Source organism: Semicossyphus pulcher, unplaced genomic scaffold, assembly GCF_022749685.1.
Source record: "Semicossyphus pulcher isolate SPU_LCO1_2020_fin unplaced genomic scaffold, fSemPul1.0.p SCAF_18, whole genome shotgun sequence".
NCBI lineage: Eukaryota > Metazoa > Chordata > Actinopteri > Labriformes > Labridae > Semicossyphus > Semicossyphus pulcher.
In genome coordinates this window covers 19,916,992-19,944,290 of record NW_027211691.1, presented here as the reverse complement: position 1 = coordinate 19,944,290, position 27,299 = coordinate 19,916,992, and the positions used below count along the sequence as shown (strand labels likewise).

The window sequence follows — 27,299 nt, the reverse complement described above, 5'->3', positions numbered from 1 at the left end:
CAAACGACCCACAAACTTCCTTCAGATTCTGATTCAAATGTTGACATCAAGTTTTCCCCCAACTGAGCCCTGCCCACTTAAAACCAGTGAGAACAGAACATGCAAAATAAAAACATTGAAGTGTACAAAAAAGGTTCTAACTTTGTTTTAACTTTGATTCATGTAGTTTCCCAGGAACTATATGTAAGTGTTTCATTAACAAAAACCAATTCAGAAATGGCAGCTCCAACATCTCTGATGAATTCAAGTACCACATTAACATCGATACGAGCTTTTAAGGCCAACTGGCACAGCTAGGACAGCTCATTTGTTTAAGTGTTTTATCAGAGTCTAAGGTTAGCTGGTTGCGACGAAATTGTGCATCCCAGCAAATGAAAGACAAACAGGAAATTACAGACACGCAGTAAGTACCAGGCACACTTTGTCAGTGATAATGATCGCTGTGATGGGATTGAAGAGTCTTTAGTTGAAGGATGACCTCTCTGCCATTCATAACGCCACTCGATTGCCTCTTGTGTAAGCTCGTGAGCCGGGGTGAATTGCAATCTGATTTGTCAAAGGAAATGGCAGAGAATGTTTTAATGATCATTTCGGAGTCAGAATGATGATTGGTGATCTTCAACAGGCTCAGTAACTCCACAATCACACACTCACAGTCTGATCTGTTCTGTCACTTGCCCTTAAAAATAAACATACAGTACACACACCCTGATGGGCAGATTGGCACTTTGCCCAGCAGCAACTTCCATTAGAGTATGAATGAGTGTGTGAAAGGGTGAATGCTGACATGTAGCGTAAAAGGGCTTTGAGTGGTCGGAAGACTAGCATTAACGCTGTTTGACAGCACACATTTACCATATAGGAGGAAAAAGGTGGAAAAAGTTAAACAGCAAAAGTCGAAAAGTTCAGATCACTCTGATAACTTTTTGTACGTCTTATACATTTACCAACAGATGGTCCATACTAAACAAAGAATGGCGGTTAAAATAATTAGCTTGAAATGCAGGCCTATGTCGATATAGCTACTGACCTAAATCCAGATTAAATCCAGAAAAGTTACGTTTTTAATGGCTGTGCAGTCGCTGTATAGTCAAATTTACTGTCGGTCCACCGGACTAACGTTGATTCTGCTGGCTATGCTTCCAGTTAGCTAGCTACAGCTGTTTTATTAGCTGTAGCTAGCTAACTGATTAAGCTAGCAATAGCTTTATAAATTAGCTTTACATTACAAAGATGACTTTGTGATTCTTTGCTGAACTACTTTGACTCTTCCTCACAAAAAGATTTGATCTGTAAATCCAGTTGAGTCATACACTGCCAGTTTAAGAAGATAGAGAGAGGATGTGACACTTTACATGTACGCTGGATCTGTGGCTGCTGGTCAAACTAAGGCAGGTTTAGAAAATGGTCAAAATCGATCAGGCTGTTCTCACTCCCAAACCGTCAAATACAGTGGCCCTTACCATCAAAATGTGACTCTTTAAGTACCCCTTCAGCGTTATTTCTAGCGTATTGTGTTAATGTGGTGTTGAAGTCATTTAGTATGAAGAGCACCACTTTCATCGAGGACAACAGGGTGCGTTTAAGTGTGAGACAAATAGTAAATCTAGGCTACTTTAACTTGTTTCAAAATTATGTAACTTCCGTTAATCAAATGGCATACCTACGTTAGCTACATCATGTAGGATTCGTTAGTTACGTAATGTACATTAGCTGCGCATTAGCTACGCAACTAGCTTACATACAGTAGGCTACTTATTTTAAACCCATACTATGGGTTTGGGCAAAGTTAAACAAGCGTTAGCCTAATGATAATTGCCAGTCAGAAGTCGTAATATGTTGTCATCAAGCTGTATTTTGAAAATGTACGTTGCTTAAAAATGTAACTGGACTTTTAAACTAAGTAGTACCTAGATCCTCATTTTGAAGCGACCGACCAAGCTGCTGTATTTTACAAGATGGGCGTGAAAACTTGTTCTCCATGTGCAGCAACCTTGAACAAAACCTTGACCACAAACACCGTTGATAGTAATCCACTGGTCTTAGGTGTCACAACAACTGTCTTGTAAACGGGGCTGCACATTACCCCCCAAAACAGCCTCCAATTAGCCTCTGAAGAGCAACAAAACAAGTTTCCAAAGTTTTTGCATTATTACTTATTAATTTCATTTCAAAGTCTGACAATCCCCAAGTCTCATGGCAATGAGGGAAAGCTCATTAAAGGACCAGAATAGAGAAGGCTCACATGAAATAACTTGCAGGAAATGTATTCTGTAAATCCTAAAATATTAAAGTTTGCATAATCTTTTAACACATTTGCTGTCAGATTTGACTCCAGCACACATGGGGCTCACACTTGGAAGAAATTACTGCTGGTGTCAGTTTGCTTTAATATCATAGTGAAGTCAGTGTGGTGTCATTGATTATTGTGATATTCAGGCACACTTTCTACATCCTAATGTGAAGTCTACATCCTGTTTGTACTTCATTGTGTATCACTGGTCGATCCATAAACAAGTATATGTACAGTATTCACACAACCATCTTCAGCTTCCCAAACATCTAATTGTGCTCTGTCTTACTTTTAGTGTTTTCTATTAAATATCAAACATGTGCAGAGGTTGTAATTTCAACGTTAATATAAAATGTAAACGCTCATGCTCCCATGAAATAAATAAGTTAGAGGCACGACAACGGGGGTTCACTTAGTTAAGACTTCTTGTCTTAATCAGGAAGTCTTAAAGAGGATCAGGATCTTTACTACATAGAGAAGAAAATATAGCAACGGAAAATATCAAAGTCCCTCAATTAATCCGGTTTGTTTTAGAGTCCATTCCAGTCGTGGATACAGTACTACACTGAATTACAGTGTTTAACAATTTAATTATTTAAGTGCATCTCTCTCTTTCTGCCTCTCCCTCTACGCAACTTTCTCGCCCCAGCCGGTACCATAAAGCGGGGTACACACAAGATAATTTTGGGCCCGACCTCCCCCCTTCAGACAAAAGTAAAGAGACAAAAAGTAAAATATTAAACGTGTTCAATATTTAGGATCTGATATCCTGTTGTGTGTGGTTGGGAACCCAGAGGACAGCCGAGCACACGCTCTGTGGATTGTTACGTGAAAACGAAACGACAGGGTAGTAAGCTGAATCAAGAAGGAAGCACAACAGCAGCCAGCGGTTGGCTCCAGCCCATGTTCACGCTGCCTCCACGACTTCATCCATGTTTTTTTCTTTGTGAATTTTCAGTAAAAAGTCCAAAACTTTAATCGGCAATTCTTCTGGGCGGCTGTGGCTCAGTCGGAATGTTGGTTCGATCCCCAGCTCCCTCAGTCTACATGTCTAAGTGTCCTTGGGCAAGACACTGAACCCCAAGTTGCTCCCGGTGGCATAGCCAACTGTGTGCTAATGTGAAGATTGTTTGACAGTTGGGCACTTTACGTAGCAGAATCTGCCATCAGTGTGTGAAAGGGTGAATGTAGTGGAATAGCAGCTTATATGTACAGTCCATTTACCATCTTCCTGCCCGTTGTCGGCCATGTTTGTTTACTCTAAAGTCACGTTTGACCGCTAGAGATTCCCAGTTCTGAGAGTCGGACTCTGGATGTTGGTGGATGGATCTGTAAGTATGTGTTTTGGTCATATCGTTGCTCTCCACACATGATAGGAACAAAACTGTTAAATCTGTCAGTATGTGTCGTCATGTGTTTCGTCTTTCACATTTTCAACATCTGTTAAGATTTTAAGAATCGTTTCGTGTGGGCCGGGCTTAAGATGGGTGTCCACCAACGAGTCTGGACTCTGGACTGTTGCCAAATGCTCGCTCATTACTGATTAAGGTTGGGTCTCTTCGGTCTAGACTTGCTCTATATGGAAAGTGTCTTAAGATAACTCTTGTTGTGATTTGGCAATACATCAATAAAAAGTGATTGATTGATTGAAGTCGATGGTTCGTCTTTAGCGCTGGACGAAGCACTGTGGGTAAAATTGGCCCAAAAAGCATCCTGCTGTGACTGCATGTCATCCTAATATTTTTGGCATAGTGCATTTAACATCAGGACAAACTTCATGTTTTCTTGCATACTTCATAGTATACAAGTTTGGACATTGGAACGCACCATTTGCTAGCTGTCTCTTAGCTTGTTTTAGTTGCAAATCAACCTGGCCACTGAAGCCGTTTAGCACTAAAGTCATAGGTTAGATCAGGATCCAACCAGAAATGAACCCTTCCATAATTAGTCAAAGAAGTCAGCCGTAGAGAACGTTTGGGTTCAGGTCTTCCCAGACAAATTTTACCCAGGGGAAAGTGGTAAGGCCCAATCAACCTCAACGTTGACAAAATATGGACGTTTTCAACCAACAGCTGCAACCTAAACCAGAGCGTCTCTGCTCCCGTTCCTCGCTTTCGTCATCTTTAATAGAAACAGTTGAAAGATATTGTCCATGCACGCACTAAGACTGTGAGTTTAGTTGCATGGCAAAATTAAGACACAAACTTTATTGTGGTCCTCAGAACCCCGTCCAGATCTCACCCTCCTCGGTCTATAATTATGTCCGCGTTACCAAATTGCACATGAAAGATTTGATCTCTCTTCAGCCAAACCTTACGGCATACATGCTCCTAATGATTTTTTTTAATGGCTCTCAAAATCCTTTCAGGCATCTTTTCAATCAGCTCTCTGTCTGCCAAATGAGGGCCCCTCTCAAAGACCCTCTAGTGAGCATTGTGGCGCTTTGTGATGGGTTTGGCATGATGGTTTGAAAAGAGGAGCCGAATCTATAACCTGTGCGTGGAGAGCGGCGGACGGAGACAGTTGACGGAGTGGAATCCTTCACATTGCTGTAATGGGTATAATTACACAAAGAAAAGGGCTGTTAGGTTAAATTACCCGTGATATTCACCATGGGTAATGACAGAAATTCAGAAGGTTAAATGACACCAAGAGCTGAATGACTTTTGACATTAAGGCACTTTTGAAAAAGGGAATTAGAACAGAGCCTTCACGGGCGAATCCAATCCCCGACATGTTGGACTGTGGAGATTGCTTTGAAGAACTTTAAAAAGGCCTTTTTCCTGAACACCTGTGTCTTTAGAAGCCATTGTGAGATGATTTAGTCTAAAAAAGCATAGATTGTTTCCAACAGCGGAAGCTATTTGAAGCTCACTTTGAGTTGCAGTGATGTCTGGAAATTGTCCTGCTGAGTGGCACGCCTCCTCATACGAGCAACCGCAGCAAAAGGAAAAGGCTGAACAGATTCCAGCAATTAGTTGTTTCCCGCATATTGTCTCTCACTTTGAGGCTTTCCAGCTACTAAGTAGGTTTGTGTATTAATTTCTTCAGTTTTTTTCCTCACTGAGAACTAAATTCCCAGTGGTTCAAACGCTGACCTTCGCAGACAGCGAGCAGCCCAATTAGTGCACAAGAAGGTGAAAGGGGGCTGGACCTGTCCCCCCTGCAATTACCTCGAGTCACCCCACGAGCAGCCTCCCACACAACTAACTGTGAGCATGTAGTGTTTGCCAATAATACTGTAAATGACCATGAAGGAGGAGGAGAGCCAGGCACTGTATATTATGCTTTTTCCTCCACAGCACTCAAGCTGTTGTTTCACTCCCTTTGTAAATTTCAAATCAAGACTCGGCCAACTTTTTTTTCCTTCTCCTCCGAAGCACACTCTGCTGGAGTTTTGCTGCCGGTCACCCGAGTGCTCGCTCAGCTGCTGATTGGCCGACACGAGTAGTGTGATGTCCTCTCTGGTGAGTTTAAAAGATATATATCACACAGCATAATACATTTCAAACTGCTGATATTTAACGGATAATTTTTACATATCTCGATATAATTTCTGTGAGAATGCGGCTCATCAGGAAACTAAATCTCTCTTTTAAAGAAATATGTCGCCATAAATAAGAGAAGCAAACATTAATTTATACAATTTCATGGTATAAAATACAATACACATACAGCAGGAACACATACGAGCCAACATATTAAATAAGAAACATAAACACTGTAAAAAGTATTAGAAAGAGTATTGTCACACTGTGTTGTAGCTCTGTCTGTAGGGACTTGGCTTGGAAACCAGAGGGTCGGGGTTTCCTGGGCACTATCGACGTGCCCTTGAGCAAGGCACCAGATCTTCCAACTGCTGGAGGCGTGTGTCCATGAGCGGCTCCCTCACGCTGACATCTCTTCATTAATGCATGTCCGTAGAGTCCTGTTTGTGCACGTGTGTATCTCGGGCCTGTGTGTGTGTAGCATGGGGGACTAATAGCTATGTCTTCTTCTTGCTGTAAAGCATTCTTACATTGTTGCTCTCTTTAACAACCCCCATTATAAACACTCTGACCCTGGTTCATTATGTCACTTATGCTTGTGTCAATACATTGAAGATGTAATTATGATTTACTCACCTTCTCCCAAGGTGCCGTCTCTATTCCAATCGCGGCTTTGACCTGCTTGTGATTTAACAAACCTGTAACAGGTGACTAACTCTCAGCGTGGGTGTAGCGAGAAAACAGCAAACAGAACATATAGCATACTTTAAATAAACATTATCCAGCCAAGAAAAGTTTTGCTTTCAGTAACCTTTCTTTTGGCTTGAAGCCTTTAAGGTTAACCCATGTGTCCCTTTTAAAAAAATGATAAGAATTGATCCCTTTTGCCACCTTCTTTTAAATTAAAGTCTGGTTAAGTCAAGGTGGAAAGTACTTGGTTAAAGCTGAGTCAATCAGTATTATTTCATAGTAACAACGGGTCAAATGTGAGAGCCGTTACCTGACTTGCATTTTAGCTTTTAACTTATTACACGGTCTGTGTTCATACTGAAAATCAAGATCAAGCAAAGCTTGTGCCCTTCTGCTCCACGGGAGGTCTCTGTCCTCCATTTCAGTGTTCTATCTAAATTTGATTGATTGTGTTTTCTATGTTTTATGTTTTTTACCTGCCTGCAAAGCAAATTTCACTCAGAGGACAATAAAGTTGAAGTTGAAGTTATGTTGGTTTTACAGCGAACAAACAATAATCTCAACAGGCCATTTTGCAGCTGTCTGGTATAACATGACAAGCCTTTTTACACTGCCGTTCCGCCACAGCGCCGTTAAGAAGCAGCCGCCTTTGCCATTTTACACTGAACCAAGCAACGCCAGCGTAAAGCTGCCCCTGCTGTTTACACTGACGCTATTTCACCTCTGTTACTACCTCAGATGCCGGCTCAGACGCGGAACGACTTCACCCCACTGCTCCGCCTCTCTGCGTTCTACATAGGAGACGGAACGTAACAGAACTGGCAGTGTAAAAGGGGCCACAGATTGACGTAGCTAAACAGAGAGGCACTGCAACCAAAAAAGGAAGCATATAATTGTTCTGACTCAAACATTTAATCTTCTTTTAGCTCGGTTTTGTTCTCCACCAATTCATATGACTACGATTAAATGTTGCTGCTTGTCCGCCTAATCACACGATCGCCATAAATACTTTAAAACATGATAATACTGTGTTTCGAAGGCTGTTCCGATGCCCCCTAGTGGTCAGAAAATAAATTAATGCAGCTTTAAGGTAACAGAAGAGTCACGGTTAAGGTTGAACTAAATAAACATGGTGAAGAAAAGGACAGTAAAAACATTACAAAAGATTTATAAGACTTCTGATTGTTGGAGAAGAGTGAGCATGAAGGAGGAACCTTTGCCATTTGATTTTAAGGCACCGTGGAAAAATGAAATAATCATTCACATTAGAGAGAGTATATAGTTATAAATGCTCTGACACTCAATTGTAGCTGAAGAAACAGCATGAAATAATATAATTAATGTTTAAACTGATAAAAGAATACAGCAAAAAAACGTCAGGGTTGATTTAAGCATTAAAGATTCAAAAACTGCTCTTTACTTTCCTTGCAGAGAGGTACTTGAGATACTGATCGCACTCTCTCGTCTGTACTATAAATATGAAGCTACAGCCCACAGCCGGTTAGCTTAGCTTAGCATAAAGACTGGAAAAAGGTAGCCAAAGAGAAGAACAGCCATTCAAGCAGAAGAGCCCCTCAGAAGGTGTCTTCCTCTGCTCCCCCATACCACGGGGTGAGTCTAACCACGTAAGGTCTGGGATTACAAACCGGTTGCTCGGGTCCAAGCTCCAAAGATGTTGAGTCCAGTGAGCTCAGGGACCCTGTGGGAGACCCTGACCCTTCATACGCAAAGGTTCTCAAGCAGTCAAAGGGGGGAACGTAAGGATCGTTGTCAGCCTCTGCCAGCCTGTCGAGGATAAACTGCCTGAAGACATCGTCCTCCGGCCCAATGAGGTGCGACTCCCGGAGGGACATTCTTATGCTGGCTCTGACGTCCTCCCTCCTCAGCCTCCTCTCTTTCCTTCTGGGGTGGGGGCGCAGCGGGACGACAGGCTGGCAGAAATCTAGGTCTGCTCCTCCTCCCCCTAACTCTCCGTAATACAGCACCTTCTGCGACACCGTCTCAGGCAGCTCCAGCTCTTTCACCTCCACCCCCAGGCCCTCCTGCTGCTTCTTCCTGTGTCTCCTCAGCATCAGCATTAGAACTGACAGCACTGCAGACACAACACAGTAGGAGATCATTACAGTTAAACACCAGGGCATGAGCTTTGGGAGAAAAAAAGCAACAAGGGTGCCGGATGGAGCACGTAGAAGTGCACGGAAAATAATTTGTTTCTCCGTAACTTGTTGTGGATGCGAAACACAAAATGAGGGTTAATTAGGCTGAATGAATTATTTTTTAATTTCAGCTCACACATCAAGTTTTTTTCCTCACACAATGCTGAAAGAGTGCTTGTTCTTTGACGTGTTTTCACAGGATATTGTGCTCATCCGACAGAATGTTAGCATAGCAGGTATCGCCATTAATCTTTCATGTGATGGGCACAGGGAGGACACAAAGCAGCCGAGGTCATAATAAAGCTCTTCACTATGCAAACCCATCAATGTCCCAGGGTGGCATTGCTACTGATGTATTGCAACCAATACGCTCATTACCCGACATCATTGCTCTGCAAGCTTTCAGCATTTTAAAAGTGTGTGTTAAAGGCACACCGGTGAGTTTTTAAAAAGGGGATTCAAATGAAAGTGCATATTTGTTAATGAGTGATCCTGCTGTTCAGCACACGTGTATATACTTGCCAAAATGATGTGAGGGTGGAACTGCTTTAGCTCAACAGATCCGCTGAAAAAGAATCACTTTTTTACAACAAAATATCAGCGAGATTCACATTGTTTCATTAACTCTAAGTATGTCTTAAAGGGGGGCTATAATGCTAATTTCAAGCTTCATATTCTCAATGATACCTGTGGAGTAGCTTAGCATAATATACAGTTAAAAAAACTCATCATGTTGCTCACACTGGTGCTCTGTGCAGGCCCTCACGCAGCCTCCGCCTGAAACGACTCAGTCAGCCCTGTCCCTTTAAGAAACCCCGCCCCTACAAGCCTCCCTTTCTTCTGATTGGCCAGCTCTCATGTAGAAAAAACTGTGTGAAACCTGGCGTTCACAGCAGCCTGCAGACTGAGCTGAGAAGCCTGGGGATTACTCCAAGATACTTTTACCTACAGATTTGAAACTTCACTCACGTGTAGTCTGAACATCCAACATTGTAACATTATATATACGTCTTAAAATGTGAAACAATAATACCCCCTCTTTAAAGAAACATACTGACTTTCTGGAGTTAGACGGTGTGACCTTAAAATGTAGGTGTCGCGGTCGATAATCACACGTGTATCAGTATTCAAACTTAAGAGTGTTTTCTGTCTTCAGAAAATCTCAATCTACCACGAGAGAATCTCCTTGGGACGCCATAGAGCAAAAACAATCAGCTCTCTAGTGCTCTTCACTCTGCTGTGTAAACAAAACACACCACATTTGCAACATGCCTCTGAGAGGGAATAATCATGTTCAGACAGACGTCTTGTCAATAACTCTGAAGTCTTTACAAACTCTCGCCAAAAAATTGGCAGATCAAGAAGATATAATTCTCCAGAAACAAAACCTCTGGATGATTTTCAGTTCATTTCTTGCCCTCAGTGTAATTTGATTTATACTTAGGTAGCTCCTGACCAAACAGAGCTCTGAAGGGTCTAGCTGTGCAAAATTACAAAAAGAAAGAACTAGTCTATTTCAACACCCTATTTCAACTTGTGAATAAAAGTAAGGTCTTTCTTTTTCTTTTTGTGGTGTGATTCTTGACATTTATAGATGACTGATGTTTCTTTTTTCATATCAAACAAACAAAACTTTGTAAGAATTTTCATGCCAGCTGCTTTAGCGTCTGTCACAGGAGTACATACAGCACAGCGATGCTACTGAACCAGTGCACAGGTGATTAATGTTGTGTGCAGTAGATGGTGTAGTTTCATGTTTCGGTAATGGAGTAAAACTGTAAAGTGTGGAGCGATTTAATGTGCAGAAAACACATTTATGTTGGAAAATTATGGATTTTTAAAAAGGGGGTATTATGCTGTTACACATTTAAAGACATAATGTCACAATGTTGGATGTCCAGACTAAACGTGGGTGAAGTTTCAAATTTGTCGGTTAAAGTATGTTGGAGTAATCCCCTGCTAAAAGAAAGTCTGCAGGCTGCGGTGACTTCTCCAGACCCTTCACTTTGTGATGTCACAAAGTGGAGGAACTCTATATTTGGGCATCTGCCCTAGACACAGCAGAACTTCCTGCCCCAGACACAGCAGAACTTCCTGCCCCTGGCACAGTTCAAGGACACGCCCACCCAGCAGCTCAGTCTGCCTCAGAATCTTTTTACGGCTCTGCTCGTCAAGCTGATTAAGACTGTGTTGGAGAAAGTGTTTCTTCGGCTGTGAAGGACAGACATCAGTGTTTACTTTTCCAAAGGACGAGAGCAGCAGACGTTCCTTCCAAATGGAAAAAGTGAAGTTTACTCTTTGCTGACAACACTGTAACATGGCCACAGGGTAGGAGGCGCGCCTCAGACACTGAGGTCTGCCCCTCGACAGGCTTCGGAGAGCCGGCCAATCAGGAGAAAGCAGGCTTCTAAGGGTGGGGTTTCTTAAAGAGACAGAGCTGACCGAGTCGTTTCAGGCAGAGGTTGTGTGAGGGAGTGCACAGAGCACCAGTGTGAGAAAAATAAGTTTTTTTTAACTGTTAATTATGCTAAGCTACTTCACAGGTGTCATAGAATAAACTATGAAGCTTGAAATTAGCATAATAACCCCCCCTTTAAAAAAAAAGTGAAGTAAGATTTTTATTTCTACTTAAATCCTACTTTTTCAGCTAACACTATAATCTATTGATGTATTCAGGCACAATTTTACTTATTCTCTTGATACTTTTTACAACATATTGTCAGTTTTGGGCTCCTTATTTAAACATATTTCATTAAATGCACTAATGATGCAGCCTTTGTTTTTCATCTCCTCATTGACAGACCCTGATGATGACAGATGGCTGAAACTTTGAAGAGCCAAAGCTCCAAAAAAGTTTTCATATCATCATAGATCTTAATTACATCATAGTTTGGTATTGTGGACTGCAGTGGGATGTTAATACAAGGTCAGCTTGCTTGCTTACCTGTTAGTGTGACCAGGCAGACCAGAAGCCCTAACAAGGTCTGCAGGCTGACCCCCATTGACAGAGCGAGGGCCTCCACCCCTCCTGTGGGGCAGTGACCGGCCGGCTGGCAGTTGCACACGCTGATGGTCAAGGTGCTGGTGCTGGAGAGAGCCGGAGAGCCGCTGTCCGTCACCACAACAGGCAGGAGGTAGTGGGTTCGATCCTTGCGGGTGAAGGTGCTCCTGCGTGCGACGATGCCAGCTGTGTTGTCTAAAAGTGTAGACAAGAAAGAAGCACTAAGTATTCTTCCAATAGATGCTTGTAATGTGATTTAAAATACACTACAAGCCCCATTAAGTCTAGAAGTCATATTGAATTTTCTGTGATTTCAGTTTGGGTTAATTTGTACAACTTTATCAAAGTGCTGAGCAACTTTTCAGGAGTCAAATTAGCCTTGTGGCAATTGGAAATGCATCTTAATAAATGTGTTCCTTCTTGATTCATTATTCATTACCTGCTTTGCTGACTGGACTGTTGTGCCTGCGTAGCTAACCACCCGTTCACTACACCTGCATACATTTCATTCTAACTTATTGGACACATTCAAACATCCCTCCGCTGAACACTTTAACAACACTGTTCGATTTTTACTGCCCATTTTCATTATGCTCTTGGAAAAAAGGGGGTTGACTGATCACTGACTACAAGGCAAACACTCTCTCAATTCACTCACTCTGGAGGCTGTCAGCCACAGAAACTACAACCTGCTGGGGGATTTTATTCCAAAATGTGGCCCAAAAGAAAAAAACACTTACGGGTGCATAGCGTTTGTATGAATTCAGCTTATCACACACTTTTATTTCTGCAACCAAATGGGTCTTTAAGTGGGGCTTCATCTGGTTTTGTGTATCACTTTTGTTCCAGAACTCAAAGTCAGTCATTTGCGAGATGAAACTTCTCGGTGAAACGTGCACAATGATACAAATGCATCAGCACAGAGTCTCTTAGCAACACGTCAATTGCTCTAAAAGTATAGAAATCTCCTAAAAACTAAAATTCACCTTAAAAATCTGTTTAAATTTGGACTAAAAACAGCTGCTTGCTTTTTGACAGTGATGCTGAATCTGGAACAGACACTGTTGTCGTATCATTATCGCTGTCAAATCAGCATGATAGCTGTCATAGCTTCCGAGGAGTGGTTTAATCATTCACTGTCAATGTATCTCCATATTTTGTCGTCAACACCAGTTGGCTTTTGTCTTCTTTCCTTTGAAGGTTGAAAGTTACAACAAGCACTGAGCTCTACTGTGTTGTATAAATAACGTGAGTTTTACAAGTTCAGGAACAGGACCACACCTCCCTCACTAATTCCATCACCTGTGTCTCGTTAGCTCTCACACCTGTGCCTCCCTAATGCAATTACCTGTGCGTACACATATAAGCCTGCCTAACCCCTTCTCTCCTGTTTGTCCTTCTCTTTTTGTAAAGTGTCTCGAGATAACTCTGGTTATGATTTGGCGCTATACAAATAAAATTTGATTTGATTTGATTTGATTTGAACCCCCCCCAAGACCCCTCGACCCCTAAGTTCCTGATGGCTCCAGCTGACTCAACCCCATTCAACCCCCTTTTCACCCCCCCATTACTTTGCTCCCATTTGACCCCCTTTTCATCCCACACTACTTCAACCCCTTCTCATCTCACCTTACTTCAACACCATCTCATCCCACCTTACCCCAACCCCCTCTCATCCCACGTTACTTCGACCCCGGCTCATCCCAACCTACTTCGACCCCCTAACATCCCACCCTACTTCGACCCCCTCACATCCCACCCTACTTTGACCCCCTCTCATCCCACCCAAACCATGACCCTTTAGCATATACCAAATAAACTACTTTTATACCGTAACAATGGCGTGGTCGAACTTAGTGAACTGGAAGTTAGCAAAGAAGTTAAAGGTGACTCTTATGACTGTCTGATATCAATCATAAAGACGCTGATGAAGTCAGTAAACATAAAGCTATAAAGTATCATATGTGCAAAATTATGAAACTAAATCCAACCTTGATTATCTCTGATGGTGAAGTTTGGATTGATGTGCTTCTCAGGGACCATGGAGAAGTAGAAGTGGTGTCCCTCCACAGGCTCGTCTGGATCGACAGCATTGAGAAGCTGAATGAGCTGAGGCACACAAAGGCCCATTACTGACAAATTTGAGCAACAACAAGAGCCACACACACAAACTGATTTCCTAGGAAGCCTACATTATCATATGCGGCCTTGGTATTTCCTATTCTCAGAAATGTGAACAATCTTATTCAGCAGCTGACAATGTTATGAATTTAGCATGATGAAGTGCTGCAGTCGACCATACACAAACGGGTCATTGTGAGTCCTTCAACATTTAAGAGCATAATAGTTCAATTGTTTTCTTACAATTTGACGCAATACACGATCTTTTGCTTTACACATCCATTCCATTTCTCATTGGCACACTTTGATATATTAAATCATGAACATCAGTGCATCATTATATACATACTTCTCCCGCCTGTGTCCCCTCACAGATATATGGCTGGTAATCTCTTGCAAGCCTTGGCACATTGTCGTTTATGTCCAGCACTTTGATGAACACCACCACAGAGGAGGATAAATGGTTCTGCGCTGCAGTAGTGAAGATAGACATTTGCAGGAGTCCACTGGGTGCATGTATCATAAATGCTTTGTTAAAGCTTTGTCAAAATAATGATTAAGAACGATAAATGTTTCTTCTTCATGGAGCAAAAGTAAAAAGAGCATCGACTTTTCACTGCTTTGCCGGAACCGAGAAAGACAGACCATTAAATAATAGTAAGAGAACATCCTTTGATTGTTAGTATTAGTCTAGACTCGTGGTTCCCAACATTTTTGATTGTCAGATGTGCCTCCAAAGCCTTATGTAACTCTTTATGTATAATTAATTATAAACTGTATGGCATTTAACACTTTGGCTTTTGCCTTTATTTTTTAGGACAGCTGTTATTTATCTAAAACTTTTAGCATTTTTTTTCACTTGTGAATCATTACTATTTAGCTGTACTTTGTAACTGTTTTAAAATGCATATTCATTACTATTATTAGTTTATTTATTACATTTAGCTACTTTCAAACAGTTGTACATTACATTTAGATAACTATTCAAACTTTATTTTCATTGCTTTTAGCTAAGTAAGCTAACCATTGTCGCTGTTGGCTAATTCCTTTCAGCTAACGGAGTTAACCGTTTGCATTAAGTTAACAGCTTCAATATTTATATTTTTAATCTAAACAATAAGTCCTTTACTCTTCAGCTCTTTAGCTAACAATTTCAACTGTTTATCCTTCACTTTTAGAGAACAAAAAGTCCTATAAACTACTTTAATCAGTACTTTACACCTTCAATTTCAACTGCTGATTCAAACATTTTTGCTAGCAATTTTAACCATTTCTTTTATATTTTTCAACAGTTTATCCATTAATTTTAGGTAATATTTCGACCTCATTACTTTTAGCTAACTATGTGAACTGTTTATCTAACACTTTTAAGTTAACGATATATTTATCACTATTAGCACCTACTTCAAGTGATTCCATTTAGCTAACAGTGAGCTATTTACCTCTCTGCTAGCTTGATAACTAGCATTCATGCGCTCTCATTTAGAGCACATTTTTGTGGTTTTACAGCAGGCTGAATATATGGATGCAGTTTAACTTCATCAACTTCAAGTTTCTATTTTTTTTAAATAAGTTAAGTTGCCACACAAACTTATAATGTAACATAACACCAGAATGAAGCGCTGCTCAGCTGTAGAAAATGATTTGGCAACACTTGCTGTGAATATATTCTGGACAGTTTTCATGGCTAAGTAGAGATAAATCTGCCATATTTTGGCCATATAAACACAATGCTATTGTACAAAACATGAAATTCTCCTTACTTGTTTCCTTGGCTTCAACAGTTACATTGTGCCAGTTTGAAGTCTCTCGGTCCAAAGCTTTAGCGACAGTTACCGTTCCATTGTTTGGGTCTACTCTGAAAGCTTTTGTCGAATCGCTCCTTTTGTTAATTGAATATCTGGAAGAGAAATCACGGAGAAACACATTTAGCAGGCAAGGTTGTTTTCTGGGCAAACAAAACACTGCGATACCACAGGGAGATTAATTAGGCAAACTGCTCAATTTTTTAATCTGATGACAGATATCCAACAAAGAGAGAACACACACAAGCTCGTGTGACACGGCAACAACAAAACAGTGAAAACAAAGAGTCTCCCACAGATGGCATAGTCACAATTTTGTATATTTTTCCAGTTATTTTAATTAAATATCATTTCTTCTCTTACAACAGACTTGTTCTATTTGTCATATGAGGAAATATAATTAAAAAACTGTTTGATGGAGAATCTTGTAAACATGGAGAGAAAGAGAAACTTTGTTCAGTCTTTTTGGAGGTGAATTTAATGCCGTCTTCAGATTTCTTCAGTTGGTGCAGCTGTGCAGACATAACACACATTCCTGTTTCTTTTTGTGACAAGAGCCTGCATTTTTCAGCGAATATTAAACCGAACAAAAGTGGTTTTATCATCCACACATAAAGCAAGAAGAATTGTTTACCAAAGAAACGTTTGCTTGCTACTGCACAGGTCTTCTACACCTCCATGCTTTAAACACTCATTAATATAAGTGATTATAACGCTATGGTGAATTAGAGTAAAATACATCAAGTAATGAATCATTTCCGTGAGCCACTTTGCTGATAACAACATGGAAATAAGCCAATATGACCAAAGCAAACTTAATCATATTTAGTCGAGCTGTGGAAACCCCTAAAATGTCAGCCTGAATTTATTAATCAATGAGACACTGTCACCAAAGGGACAGTAATAGACGCGAGGCTGAGGATGATATGCAGCACCTGCCACTCTTAAGCTCTGTTGAGATGGACTGCAGGCACCAGTACTGCTGCTGTCTCCTCTGCAACGTGCCCCACTTGCAAATGACTGCAAATCTCAATTCCATATGCCACCTTGTATGGTGCTTTATTACATTCCGACGTCCTGGCCACGTCGCTTTGTGATAATACCACGGCAATAGATAGAAAAGCCTGTGAGGTATGAAAAAAAAATCGTCATGATTTATTCAGCAGGGCTCATTTCCTACTAAAGTAATATGAGATAAATATGACCATGTACAGGGTATCCAGAGATCAAGGGTAAAAATGGATGCACCGAGGCAGTAACACTATTTGAAATGGAATGATTTTTCACGCTGTGGAGGAAGCTGTCTACGGCAGGCTGTCTAGGGACGTTACGCCCCCACCAGCCCGGGTATCTACCTCGTCATTATCATACTGGCAGTCGGGTGGCAGATGCCATTCTTCCTGCTTGAGACATTTCACATTACCTGATGGGATTGTTGACTGTGTCAGTGTCTCTAGCACTAACACTGCCAACCACGGTTCCCACAGCTGCATTTTCAGGGACTTTCCACTCGTAGAGCGGCGAGAGGAAGACAGGCGGCTCGTCCACGTCCTCCACAACGATCTTGAGCGTTGTCCTGTCCGTGAACTCCTCCAAAGGCAGAAAACGTGTGTCCACGTGATCGTTGACCGCCTCTGCTGCCATGACAAAACGTCTTTTAGTTTCATAGTCCAACGGCTGTGAAGGAGAGAAACACTTTTTACAAGTCATATTTATACAGTTAATGTTAAGATGATTATCTCCTGTTGATCATCATTAGGTGAGCTTAGTAACAGCGTTGCAAATGTTTTGCCAACTTGTATTTAAGACAGCTGATTACTCCTGTGGGAGCCGGATGCAACTCAGACTGGATGTTAAAATTGTTTAGTCGATGCCAATAAGCTACCAGCTGTGAGCACGTACATAAATAATGCTGTGGTTTTAATAAACATTATTATGCTTGTAATAAGAGAACAGCATGCAAACCATTACTGCACTCCCAAAATGATTCAGAGACAGAATCAATATCGTTCTTCTTTTTTTATTTCATTATCAGGGCATCTAAAATTTAATATCTGGTTCTCCAAAGGAGAAGCAAAGGACAACTGTATGTGGGGAGAAAATAAATATTGGGAACTGCTCTGACACACAGCTAAGGCCTACCTAATCCTGGGCTTCACACAACACACAAATCTTAATAGAAGTAATCAAGCCAATTAGGGTTACTTTTCAACATTTTCTGGATTTTTGTACCTATTAAAAAAAACATTGTTTCGTTTGTCTGGGCCATGTTTACAACTTTTTTTGCTAATTGCACTTATCGCCTGATTTTCTTTAACATTAGCATCCCAAAGAGTTCTAAAGCATGATGAAGTCACTGCCCCCAGCCGAGAAATAGTTCAGCATTCGAATGGTGAGCTTTAGCTGCGCTTCAAATAGGAGCGGGCTTGCTTTTCCCCTTGTTTCAGGTCTTCGCTATGCTATGCTAACTTGCTGCTAGCTGTAGCTTTATATTTACTGCACAGACAAGTTTGGTATCATTCTTCTTGTCTAAGTCTTGGCGAGAAAATGATGAAGCATTTCAATTTGGCTATGTAACCATTTTGTCAGTAAGTAGACAAATGTGGCGGCTAATTTAGCCCCACACTAAAAAGAGCTTACTAGAGTTTTTTTAAGGGTAATACAGACCTTTTTCTGCCTACTTAACAACATATATAGTGATCACTCTTTACTAGTTTTACTTTATTAATCCTTTAAAAGAAAGATGTCTTTGTTCTTGTGTTGTAGTAGTAGTAGTTTATTGTGCTGCTCAGACTCTGCTCCTACATGTGCCCTAGAGAGGTGTTGATACTGCTTTTTCTGCCAGGTGTGTCACTGTGTTTGATTACTGGGTCCCTGTGTGAGGCTGTTACACTGTAGCGTCTGTTAGGCTCATTAATTTTTAAGAATCATATTTATTTATTTACTTTTTTTTGCCCGTGTATCTGTGCGGTTGATGCTGCTGCGGTGTGCCAGCTGTCTGAGTGTGTTCATGCTTGCACGGTTATTGAGGAGTGACAGGAAATGTTGCCATGGCCTTTGTCAGGTGTAATGATTGTTTTAAATTGTGTTCCTGCTGGTGTCTGTAATGTCAATTAAATGTTAAACACAGGTGATTTAACAGGATTGGTAGTATGATTTCTGGATATGTCTTTCTGCCCTTGAAAGACGAGAATAAAAAGGTAGGAAAATAAAAAGAGTATTTTTATATACGTTTATGTTATATTTTCTCATTTTAAGGTTGTGATAATATCACCATTTTGTACTTTGATGAGTTGGAAAAAATGTTTCTGATACGTTTTGGCTAATGGAGCATAAAAACTGAATTGATTTGAATTAGTAAAAAGGTTAATACAAAGGTCATATTTTACAATCATGTAGACATGCACTGTATTTGTTGTCACCTTGGCTAGCACAACCACTCCCTCCTGCGTCACCGGGTCTGTCTCGATGATAAAAGTGGAGCTTTCCTCCAGGTCATCCTCCAGACTGTAGGTCATTCTGGCGTTGATGCCAGTGTCTCCATCCTGTGCCATAATTCTGCCCACTGTGGTGCCCACGACTGAGTTTTCAGGGACGGCAAAGGTGTAAAGGTCTGGTAAAGAAAAGGGATATTTTAAAAAACGTTGATACCATGAGCCTGAATATAATAAGATGAAGTCAAAGGGAAAATAAAATCTATATGATGACAAATTGGTACTTTTGTAGCCTGTAATGATAAGATGAGATAAACTTTATCAATCCCTCATTGGAGGAAATTAACTTTTTACATCCACTTAAAAGTCAGAGTAAAGGAAAAGACTACTTATACAGTCACTGCTCAATGTTGCAGTGTATATTTGTATTTTTAAGAGCAGATATTTTTGAATTTGTGTCTCTTCACTTTCTTCTCTTCAGGGGTTTAACAATGTGTCTTGTAGGCTACCACAGGATCAATACAGTATCTATCCATCCGTCTATCAAGTGATAGATAAAAATGACATTGATAGAATAAATAATAAATAATACTATTTGAAATTGGCTTAGGTACTACTAAAAAAAATTAACAATTAACAATGTTAAAACAAACATTTGGTTATGATTAAAGCGACATATTGCAGAGTGGCATTACACAATTTAAACAGACTAACCACATCGTATGGATTAAAAGGTATATACACAATTATAAGGATACATATAAATATTAGGGATCGACCGATTATCGGCCAGGCCTTTTTAACGGCCGATAAAAGTGCAGAGTGCTCACACACACAGCTGAGAGGAGAAAAAGTTCATTTCTTTGCAGATTTTATTTAACTTTGTTTTATTTACTTTATAAAACTTCAGGAAGTTATTTTTTTATTTATTTAAATTTTCAGTTAACTTTATAAGAGATGCTGCTGACCCTGGGAACTCCCTGCGCTTTTTATTTGTTTGTTTAATAAACATATGCTTAAAGGCATTTAAACAAAGTTAAATGTTGGAGTTTGTATTATTCAAAATTTTGACGCCAATATTTTCACTTTTACTGCAAATGAATATCGGCTCCAAATATCGGTTATCGGCCTCCTTGACTACTAATAATCGGTATCGGTATCAGCCCTGAAAAAACCATATCGGTCTATCTCTAATAAATATATTCATATAATATAATGTATATATAAATATACATAAAAAAAGTTTCTTTAAAAAATTATCGCCTCCAGAACTTGACAGGAAGTTGTTAATAGCCAGTCAAGTGAGTCTGCTGGTGTGTAAAGTGATAAGAAGGCAGAACATTGTGTTGGAGGGTCAATTTGTGTGAGTCACAGATAAACTGAGGCATCTCCACATAATCCCAGCCTAACTCTAATAAGAAGATGAGAAAATGTGATTGTGTCTTTGAGGGACTCTATTTGGATGTCTGCCACAACTGGGAGGAACTCAACAGCAACCAGCTGCTCCTGAAAGAAAAAACCCTGCAGATAATAATTTGCAATTATGTGACAAAACAGAGGGCAGAGTTCAAAGTGAAGTGTGGTCATACAATATTTATAAGGCCTCTTGACTGAACATGGAATACGTGGGATACAGTAACACCAGCAATGAATGTGAATGTGACATTAATAGTTAAAAGTCTCATCCGTGCCGTCTCATTTCTACAGAATTGATTTCTTCCCAAGGCATTCATTTAGTGAGGTTTATTGCTGAGAAGGCTAGGTTTGTTTCCAAAGGTCATGACAAATGTCCTTTCATCTGTGAATGATTAAATTCATCCAGCGGGGGACACATGTACGTGTGCTATCAGAGCTCCTTCCCCGTCTCTCTCTCTCTCTCTCTCTCTCTCTCTTTCTTCGACTGTCTCCTTTTAATTTTAGCTGCCGTCTGAATAACAAGATGTGTACAGCCGAATGCAGCGCCGGCAGCACAAACCACCCACCCGAACCGGAGAAGTGTGATCAAATAAATGCCTCTTAGGTATAATATTAAACATGTCCTCACAGTCTGCAACGCTTTGTACTCTTTCATTGATTCCCTGAGTGTGTATGGCGTGCTGTTTGCATCAGTGCGAGTGACTCACGGTGCTGGAATGTGGGTCCATTGTCGTTGACATCAGTCAGGCTGACGGTGACGGTGGTGGAGGTGGAGTAACCGCCACTGAGGCCTAACATATCTTTCACCTGCACTACCACTAGGTACTCCTCCCTGGCCTCACGGTCCATGTTTGGCCAAGATGTCACAATAATCCCTGCAGGAGGAGGAGACAGACACGGAGGAGATATAAAAGAGGCATATCGAGTTCATTAACACAGCATCAAGAGTGTCTGCGGCTGGATTTCTAGCTGTTTTTTTATGAAAATGCAAATAAACAAACTTTCCCTAAAGTATTCTTAAGGGGGAGCTGCACTGTGAGCACAGCAATAAACCTCGAGTCTGCAAATCTGATCAATAATAAAAATACTAAGAGGGTTTTCAGATGACTGTCGAGGCTGTGGGCAGCGATAAACAGAAAGAAAATGTTTCCTTAAAAGTCGTAATTTTCAACAACTGTCATTGAATCTTTTGTTTAGATGACATAAGTGTTTCAGCAGCCAATGGCTAAACTAATATCTAGTCAGCTTATTGTTGTATTGTGGACACATCTGACTTAAAAAGATTGCAGTCTCAAAAAACACTCTTTTTTTTCAAGGATAAGACAGGCTTTTTTCTTCATTTTACCACATAAAAAGACTCAAGCCAGTCTGTCCAAATCAATGTTTTCAAGTCTGTCAGTCTAAGTGTATCAATTCCTTTCAAAAATGAAAAAGACGACTGAAATATTGTTCTTTTAAAAAGGCTAGAGAAGTTAATAGCACGTTTGTTGTGGACTATTTTCAGCTGCAGAGGAATACACATAATGTTTTAGATTCTTTAAAGAGGGGGTATTATGCTGTTTCACATTTTTAGGCATATATATAATGTTACAATGTTGGATGTTCAGACTAAAAGTGGGTTTCAAATCTGTAGGTAAAAGTATGTCGGAGTAATCCCCAGGCTTCTCAGCTCAGTCTGCAGGCTGCTGTAAACACCAGGTTTCACACGTTTTTTTCTAAACACTGCACTTTGTGACGTCACAGAAAGCGGGCCAATCAGAAAAAAGGGCGGCTTGTAGGGGCGGGGTTTCTTAAAGGGACAGAGCTGACTGAGTCGTTTCAGGCGGAGGCTGTATGAGGGCCTGCACAGAGCACCAGTGTGAGAAAAATGAGGGGTTTTTTTAGATGATTTTTTTGGCTTTTGCCTTTATTAGTTAGGACAGATGAAGTGAGACAGGAAATGTGGGGAGTAGAGAGTGGGGGCTGACATGCACCAAACGTATCGGCAGGCCGGGAGTCGAACCTGCGATCAGTGCATTGAGGACTGTAGTGCCTGCTCTACCCACTGAGCTAAACCAGCCCCCCCGAGGAGTTTTTTAACTGTATATTATGCTAAGCTACTCCACAGGTATCACAGAGTGAAATATGAAGCTTGAAATTAGTATAATACCCCCCCTTTATCAGGTTTAAACAGTGGGATTTCCCTTATTCACACGGCAGCCATTTTTCTCTTACGTCATCCCTCATGCGGGAAGCTCAAAGCTGTAATAATATCAAACTGTTGTGTTCCAGGTTTGTAAATTGTAATATATGTACAGTCCGATGAATTATTTATTTCCGCTTGCAAAAGGTTCGTGAATAAACAACAGTTAATGAAAATCTGGAGGGAGTTTGGGTCATATTTAAAACCACATAATGGATAACCCATTAGCTACTGTTAGAGCTAGCGTTAGCATTCATTCCACTTCCTAGCTAACATTACCGTTACCGCTAGGCGATTCCTCCAGCAATATATGACTAACCTATTGTACAGTAGATATGCTATCAAACTATTATGTTAGCTAGGAACTGGCTAACAACAAACAATTTGTTAGATGCCCTTAATTTACGTTACAATTTGCAACCTGTGACACAGCGCTACAATATCGTCCTTTTGACAGCAGCGTTTCCACCCTAATGTTTATATCAGGGGATAATGGCCGCCTTATGAATGTGTTGTATTCACTTAGAATTGAGAAAAGTGCCTGTGTCCGTCGCAAGGACGGAACACTTAACTGCAGCACAACAGTGTGGCTCATTGTTGGGTTTTTAATAGATGGACTGGGCAACAAGAGGGCTGTTTAGCCGGTAGAATGAGATATATGAGCAACACACTCAACACTTCGGATAGGATCGATGAAATGCTGGTTTCCGTAGGATTTGTTGACAATGACAAAAATGACAAAAATCTTGTCCTCACAGGTTAACTGCCGCCTTAAGCAAAGCTACAACTTAGTGGAGTCAACTCCATAAAAACTCTTGTTTCCCTAAAAGTCAGATTTGCCCTTTTACATATTGAATTTATTTGCATTGAGTCATTTTTTGGACGTCAATAATTCCCTCCCCCAACTTCCCACATTTCAGGTTAGCAATGTGTGTGGGAAGTGCTGTGTCTGACCTCTGTGTTACACCAGTAAATAATGTAAATATACATGCGTTGGTATAAATTGGAGCAGTTTCAGGGTGTAAACACTTTTCCCAACGGTCGAAAAGAGCAACTGAATCCGTGAAGAGTTGCTTTAACAGATAAAGTTGCCAGGGGAATATAAACAATTCTCAAAGTGAGAAACAGTGTCTGACTTGTCAAAAGTGACGAGGACCAGAGGGACAAGGCTCAAAGACAAGATGTCGCAGCCTGAAATTGAACATTTGTGCCCTTCTGTCATTTTAAAAGTCCACTTGCTATAAAGTCCAACATTACTTCCAAATGGTGCGCCTTTCTAAGAGCACAAACTGTTTTTTTTAAAGAATCTTTTGTACGACTTAAGGGCAGAAATCTGTATCTGTCAGTGGTACCTGTCTTCGCCTCCACAGAGAAGTAGGGCTCCCCCTGCAGGATGGAGTAGATGAGCTTGGCGTTATTTCCGAACATGGGATCATCAGCATCTGTGGCTGTCACCTGGGCCACTGTGGTCCCTGTGGGGGGGAGCGGATCACACAGTTGGAGTTAGCTCAGGCTGCAGTTCCAGTCGACGGGGAAATAAAGTGATTATGCCACAGTCCCGCAGGGTCTGTCTGTCTGGCTCTGGGGGAGGGGGAGCAGTGCAAATGGAAGAGAGGAGGGAGGGGGGTGAGGTTGTGGTAGGGTGAGAGGAGGGATGTTGACAAAGGAGCGTGGGTTGGCGAGGCGGGGGAGGGGAGCAGCGCTGGCCTTTCACAACTCAGTAAGGCGGTGCAGGTGTGTGTGACAGCCTCTCCAGCCCCACAGCGATGTCTCCATCCCTATCCACCTGCCCCTCCATTTCTCTCCTTCGCACTCTGATACAGTTTCACCTCTCTATCTTTCACACTTGCTACCCTTTTCTGCGCCGACCCTATCCTTCTTCTCACCTTACGTTCTACGATATCTTTCTCTCCCTCAGTCCTCTTGTCTATCTTGTTCTTTTTTCCCCAGAAAGCACTCTATCTCTCTCACAGGCAGGGATTTACTGCAACATTTCTTATTTTCAGTCGCCCGCACTTCAACCTTCCCCTCTCACTTTCCAAGCCGAATGCATTATGATTTATTACAGGGTAGATATTATGCTTCAAAAGCAGATTACATATAAATTGAAATGGTAATGTTTGTGGTATGAAAGGGCAGTGGTTATAATAACATTATTTTAGACATTTAAGGCATCCAAGCTTCTATTCAGAATCCAATACTTTTGACTTCCTGGATGGGGACAGATGACAGACTTTCAAATAACCTTTAGTTGATTGTCTGCCGGCAAGATTCAAGTTAAGGGAATTCATTTTAAAAGTATATCCTGAGAAACAATAAAGTCAGAACATTTTTATCTGTTTAATAAAAAACAATACGCTTCGTAAGCTTGATGTCAATATTTCTATTACAAAATTCTCTGATACACACCAATCATAAAAAGTATACTTGACATTATAATTTAGCCATTTAGCCTTTTATGTAAGCAAAATATTTAAAGTGATTCAATTAATAAAAGCTTGAAATAATAAAAGTGTATGAAACTTTCATTCAAACTAGGCAAGAGCAATGCTAGCATATCTCTGGGGCTGTACTTGGACTTAGGTAATGGTTGAGCAAGCTAAATGCTAATGTTGGTATGCTAGCATGCTCACAATGAAAGCCAATTGTTCTTCGTTTTGGGAAACACAGGCTGTGTTCGAAATGCTGTCCTATATACTACATACTGTATACTATACACTACATGCTACGTACTGCATACTGCGTTCGGCGGTAGTATGTAGTATGGAAAAGCCTTTCAAATTCATTTTGCAATATGCTACGCCAGGCAGAATTAAACAATAACCGCCGCTTCTTTAGCTATAGCGCCCCCTTCTGCTGGAATGCTGCTGCTGTCCGTCATTTCAACTGCCGCTGTGACGTTCCAGCGCTTTGCATTGTGGGAAACAATAGGCGAGGTAGACCTGGCATTTTTGGCGTACTACAAATTTTGTTTGCATACTACATACTACATTTTGGCGGAATCAGTACGTACTGCTAGGATAGTATGGCATTCGAACACAGCAACAGTTCAGTAAATTCTTGATAAGAGTTAGATGAGAAGATCATTATCATTTTATACTGTAAATACTTAGCAGGAGCATACAGCCTGTTAGCTTAGCTTAGATTAGCATTCAACCTGGAAACAGAGGGAGCCAGCTAGACTGGCCTTAGAAATACACCAACCATTGTCTCCTAAAGTCACTGATTAATGTGTTATTTCTTATTTGTGTAATCAATATAAAACGTTACTAAAAATGATACTTTCTTGTTTCATTGTCTTTTTCTTGGTTGGGAAATTCCACTGGTAAGTTACTGTCCCTGAAATATTCTATACACTCATTATAGAGCTCTAAATTTACGGTAAAGAAATGAGAGAGATTTTACTTAGTTTGTGTACCTCTTGGAAAGAAAGTAAAGTGCAGCAAAGGTTGATGGGAATGTTGTGAGTTCTGCTTTTTTGTCATAGATATTAATATTGGACTAATTAAAGTTTTAATGAAATGTAATGAAAAGGTTCTGAATTAAAAGCCAATGAGTCACAGTTAAGTAATTAAAATTTAACCTTTGGGGGCCAGTTATTTCCCAACAAAATTTAATAGCAACTCATGTCAAAAAATGTCAAGATATTTCAGTCTAAACTTAGTTAACTAGTTGTATTTTAAGTTGGGATTTTTGATGAAACGAACACTTGAGACTTTCCCCTTGTCCCCTTGTCATGCTTTCCCCTTGTCTTTCTCAAACATACCGATTGGGCACATCTCAGGGATGCTGGACACATACGGTTCGTTCTGGAACTGGGGGACATTGTCATTGATATCCTGCACTGTGATGATGAACTCCGACTGGGGTTCCTCTGGCTCGTTGGACCTCCTGTTGATCGCCTGGGCCTGAAGGATGTAGAAGGCCTTTTCCTCCCGGTCGAGCTTCTTCAGTGTCCGGATCTCCCCAGAATACTCATCTATCTCAAACACATCGCCGGCACCTTCCCCTGACAGTATGTACTTGATAGAGAACTCACCCCGGTCAGAGTCGGATTTCAGCTACAAAAAGAGGAAATGGAATATGAAAGCTTGTTTTATGTCAGAGGTAACCAGAAGACATGCATTTTCAAAGGAAAGTACCGTATCAAGGACATGGAGGACATTCAATCGGAAGCAGTACCTGGCCAATAACTCGCAGAGTGGGATCTTCCTCCGGGACAAACAGCTGTTTCCAGATCCAACCTCTCTTCAGGCGACGGTGCAGATGAGTGGACCCCTGGGCCATTTGTTGGGCTTCCAGGCCCTTAGTACCTCTCGTATCACACAGCACCCCGCCAGGAATCATAGAAAAGACTGACACCATGGCCAAAACAGCGGGCATGCTCATTTTTACTGTCCATCCGTACATTTCCTCTGGCCTTCCCATGGTTAGCGGACAGAAGATATACGTATCATTTATCCAGCGCCACCAGATCTTCATTCAACAGCAAAGTAATTCATGATCCCGGCAGTGCGGTATCCCATCTCGTTAAGATGTGGTTTGTATGCATGCTCATGTCTCTGAAATAAAAGTTAACAATTTAATTAATGGCTGCAGTGAGGATTTTCAGAAGAGCCCAGAGAATGCAAACTGAAGAAATTGAAATCTGTGGCAGTGTTGCATAAAGTCCAGATATACAGTCTTTCATTTCACAAAGCTCCAGTATGTGAA

General features: G+C 40.9%; 1 protein-coding gene across 1 annotated transcript; it reads right to left on the bottom strand.

Moving 5' to 3' along the window:
- Positions 1-5,967: 5,967 nt before the first annotated feature.
- On the bottom strand, positions 5,968-27,014 carry cdh19 (cadherin 19, type 2). The gene is made up of 11 exons (XM_069666942.1): positions 26,769-27,014; positions 26,353-26,647; positions 23,939-24,058; positions 21,112-21,279; positions 18,977-19,167; positions 16,978-17,231; positions 15,513-15,649; positions 14,099-14,220; positions 13,620-13,737; positions 11,572-11,823; positions 5,968-8,563 (listed from the first exon to the last, which is right to left on the bottom strand). The coding sequence occupies exons 1-11, from the start codon at positions 27,012-27,014 to the stop codon at positions 8,046-8,048; spliced, it is 2,421 nt and encodes an 806-aa protein (XP_069523043.1). The 3' UTR covers positions 5,968-8,045.
- Positions 27,015-27,299: the final 285 nt, after the last annotated feature.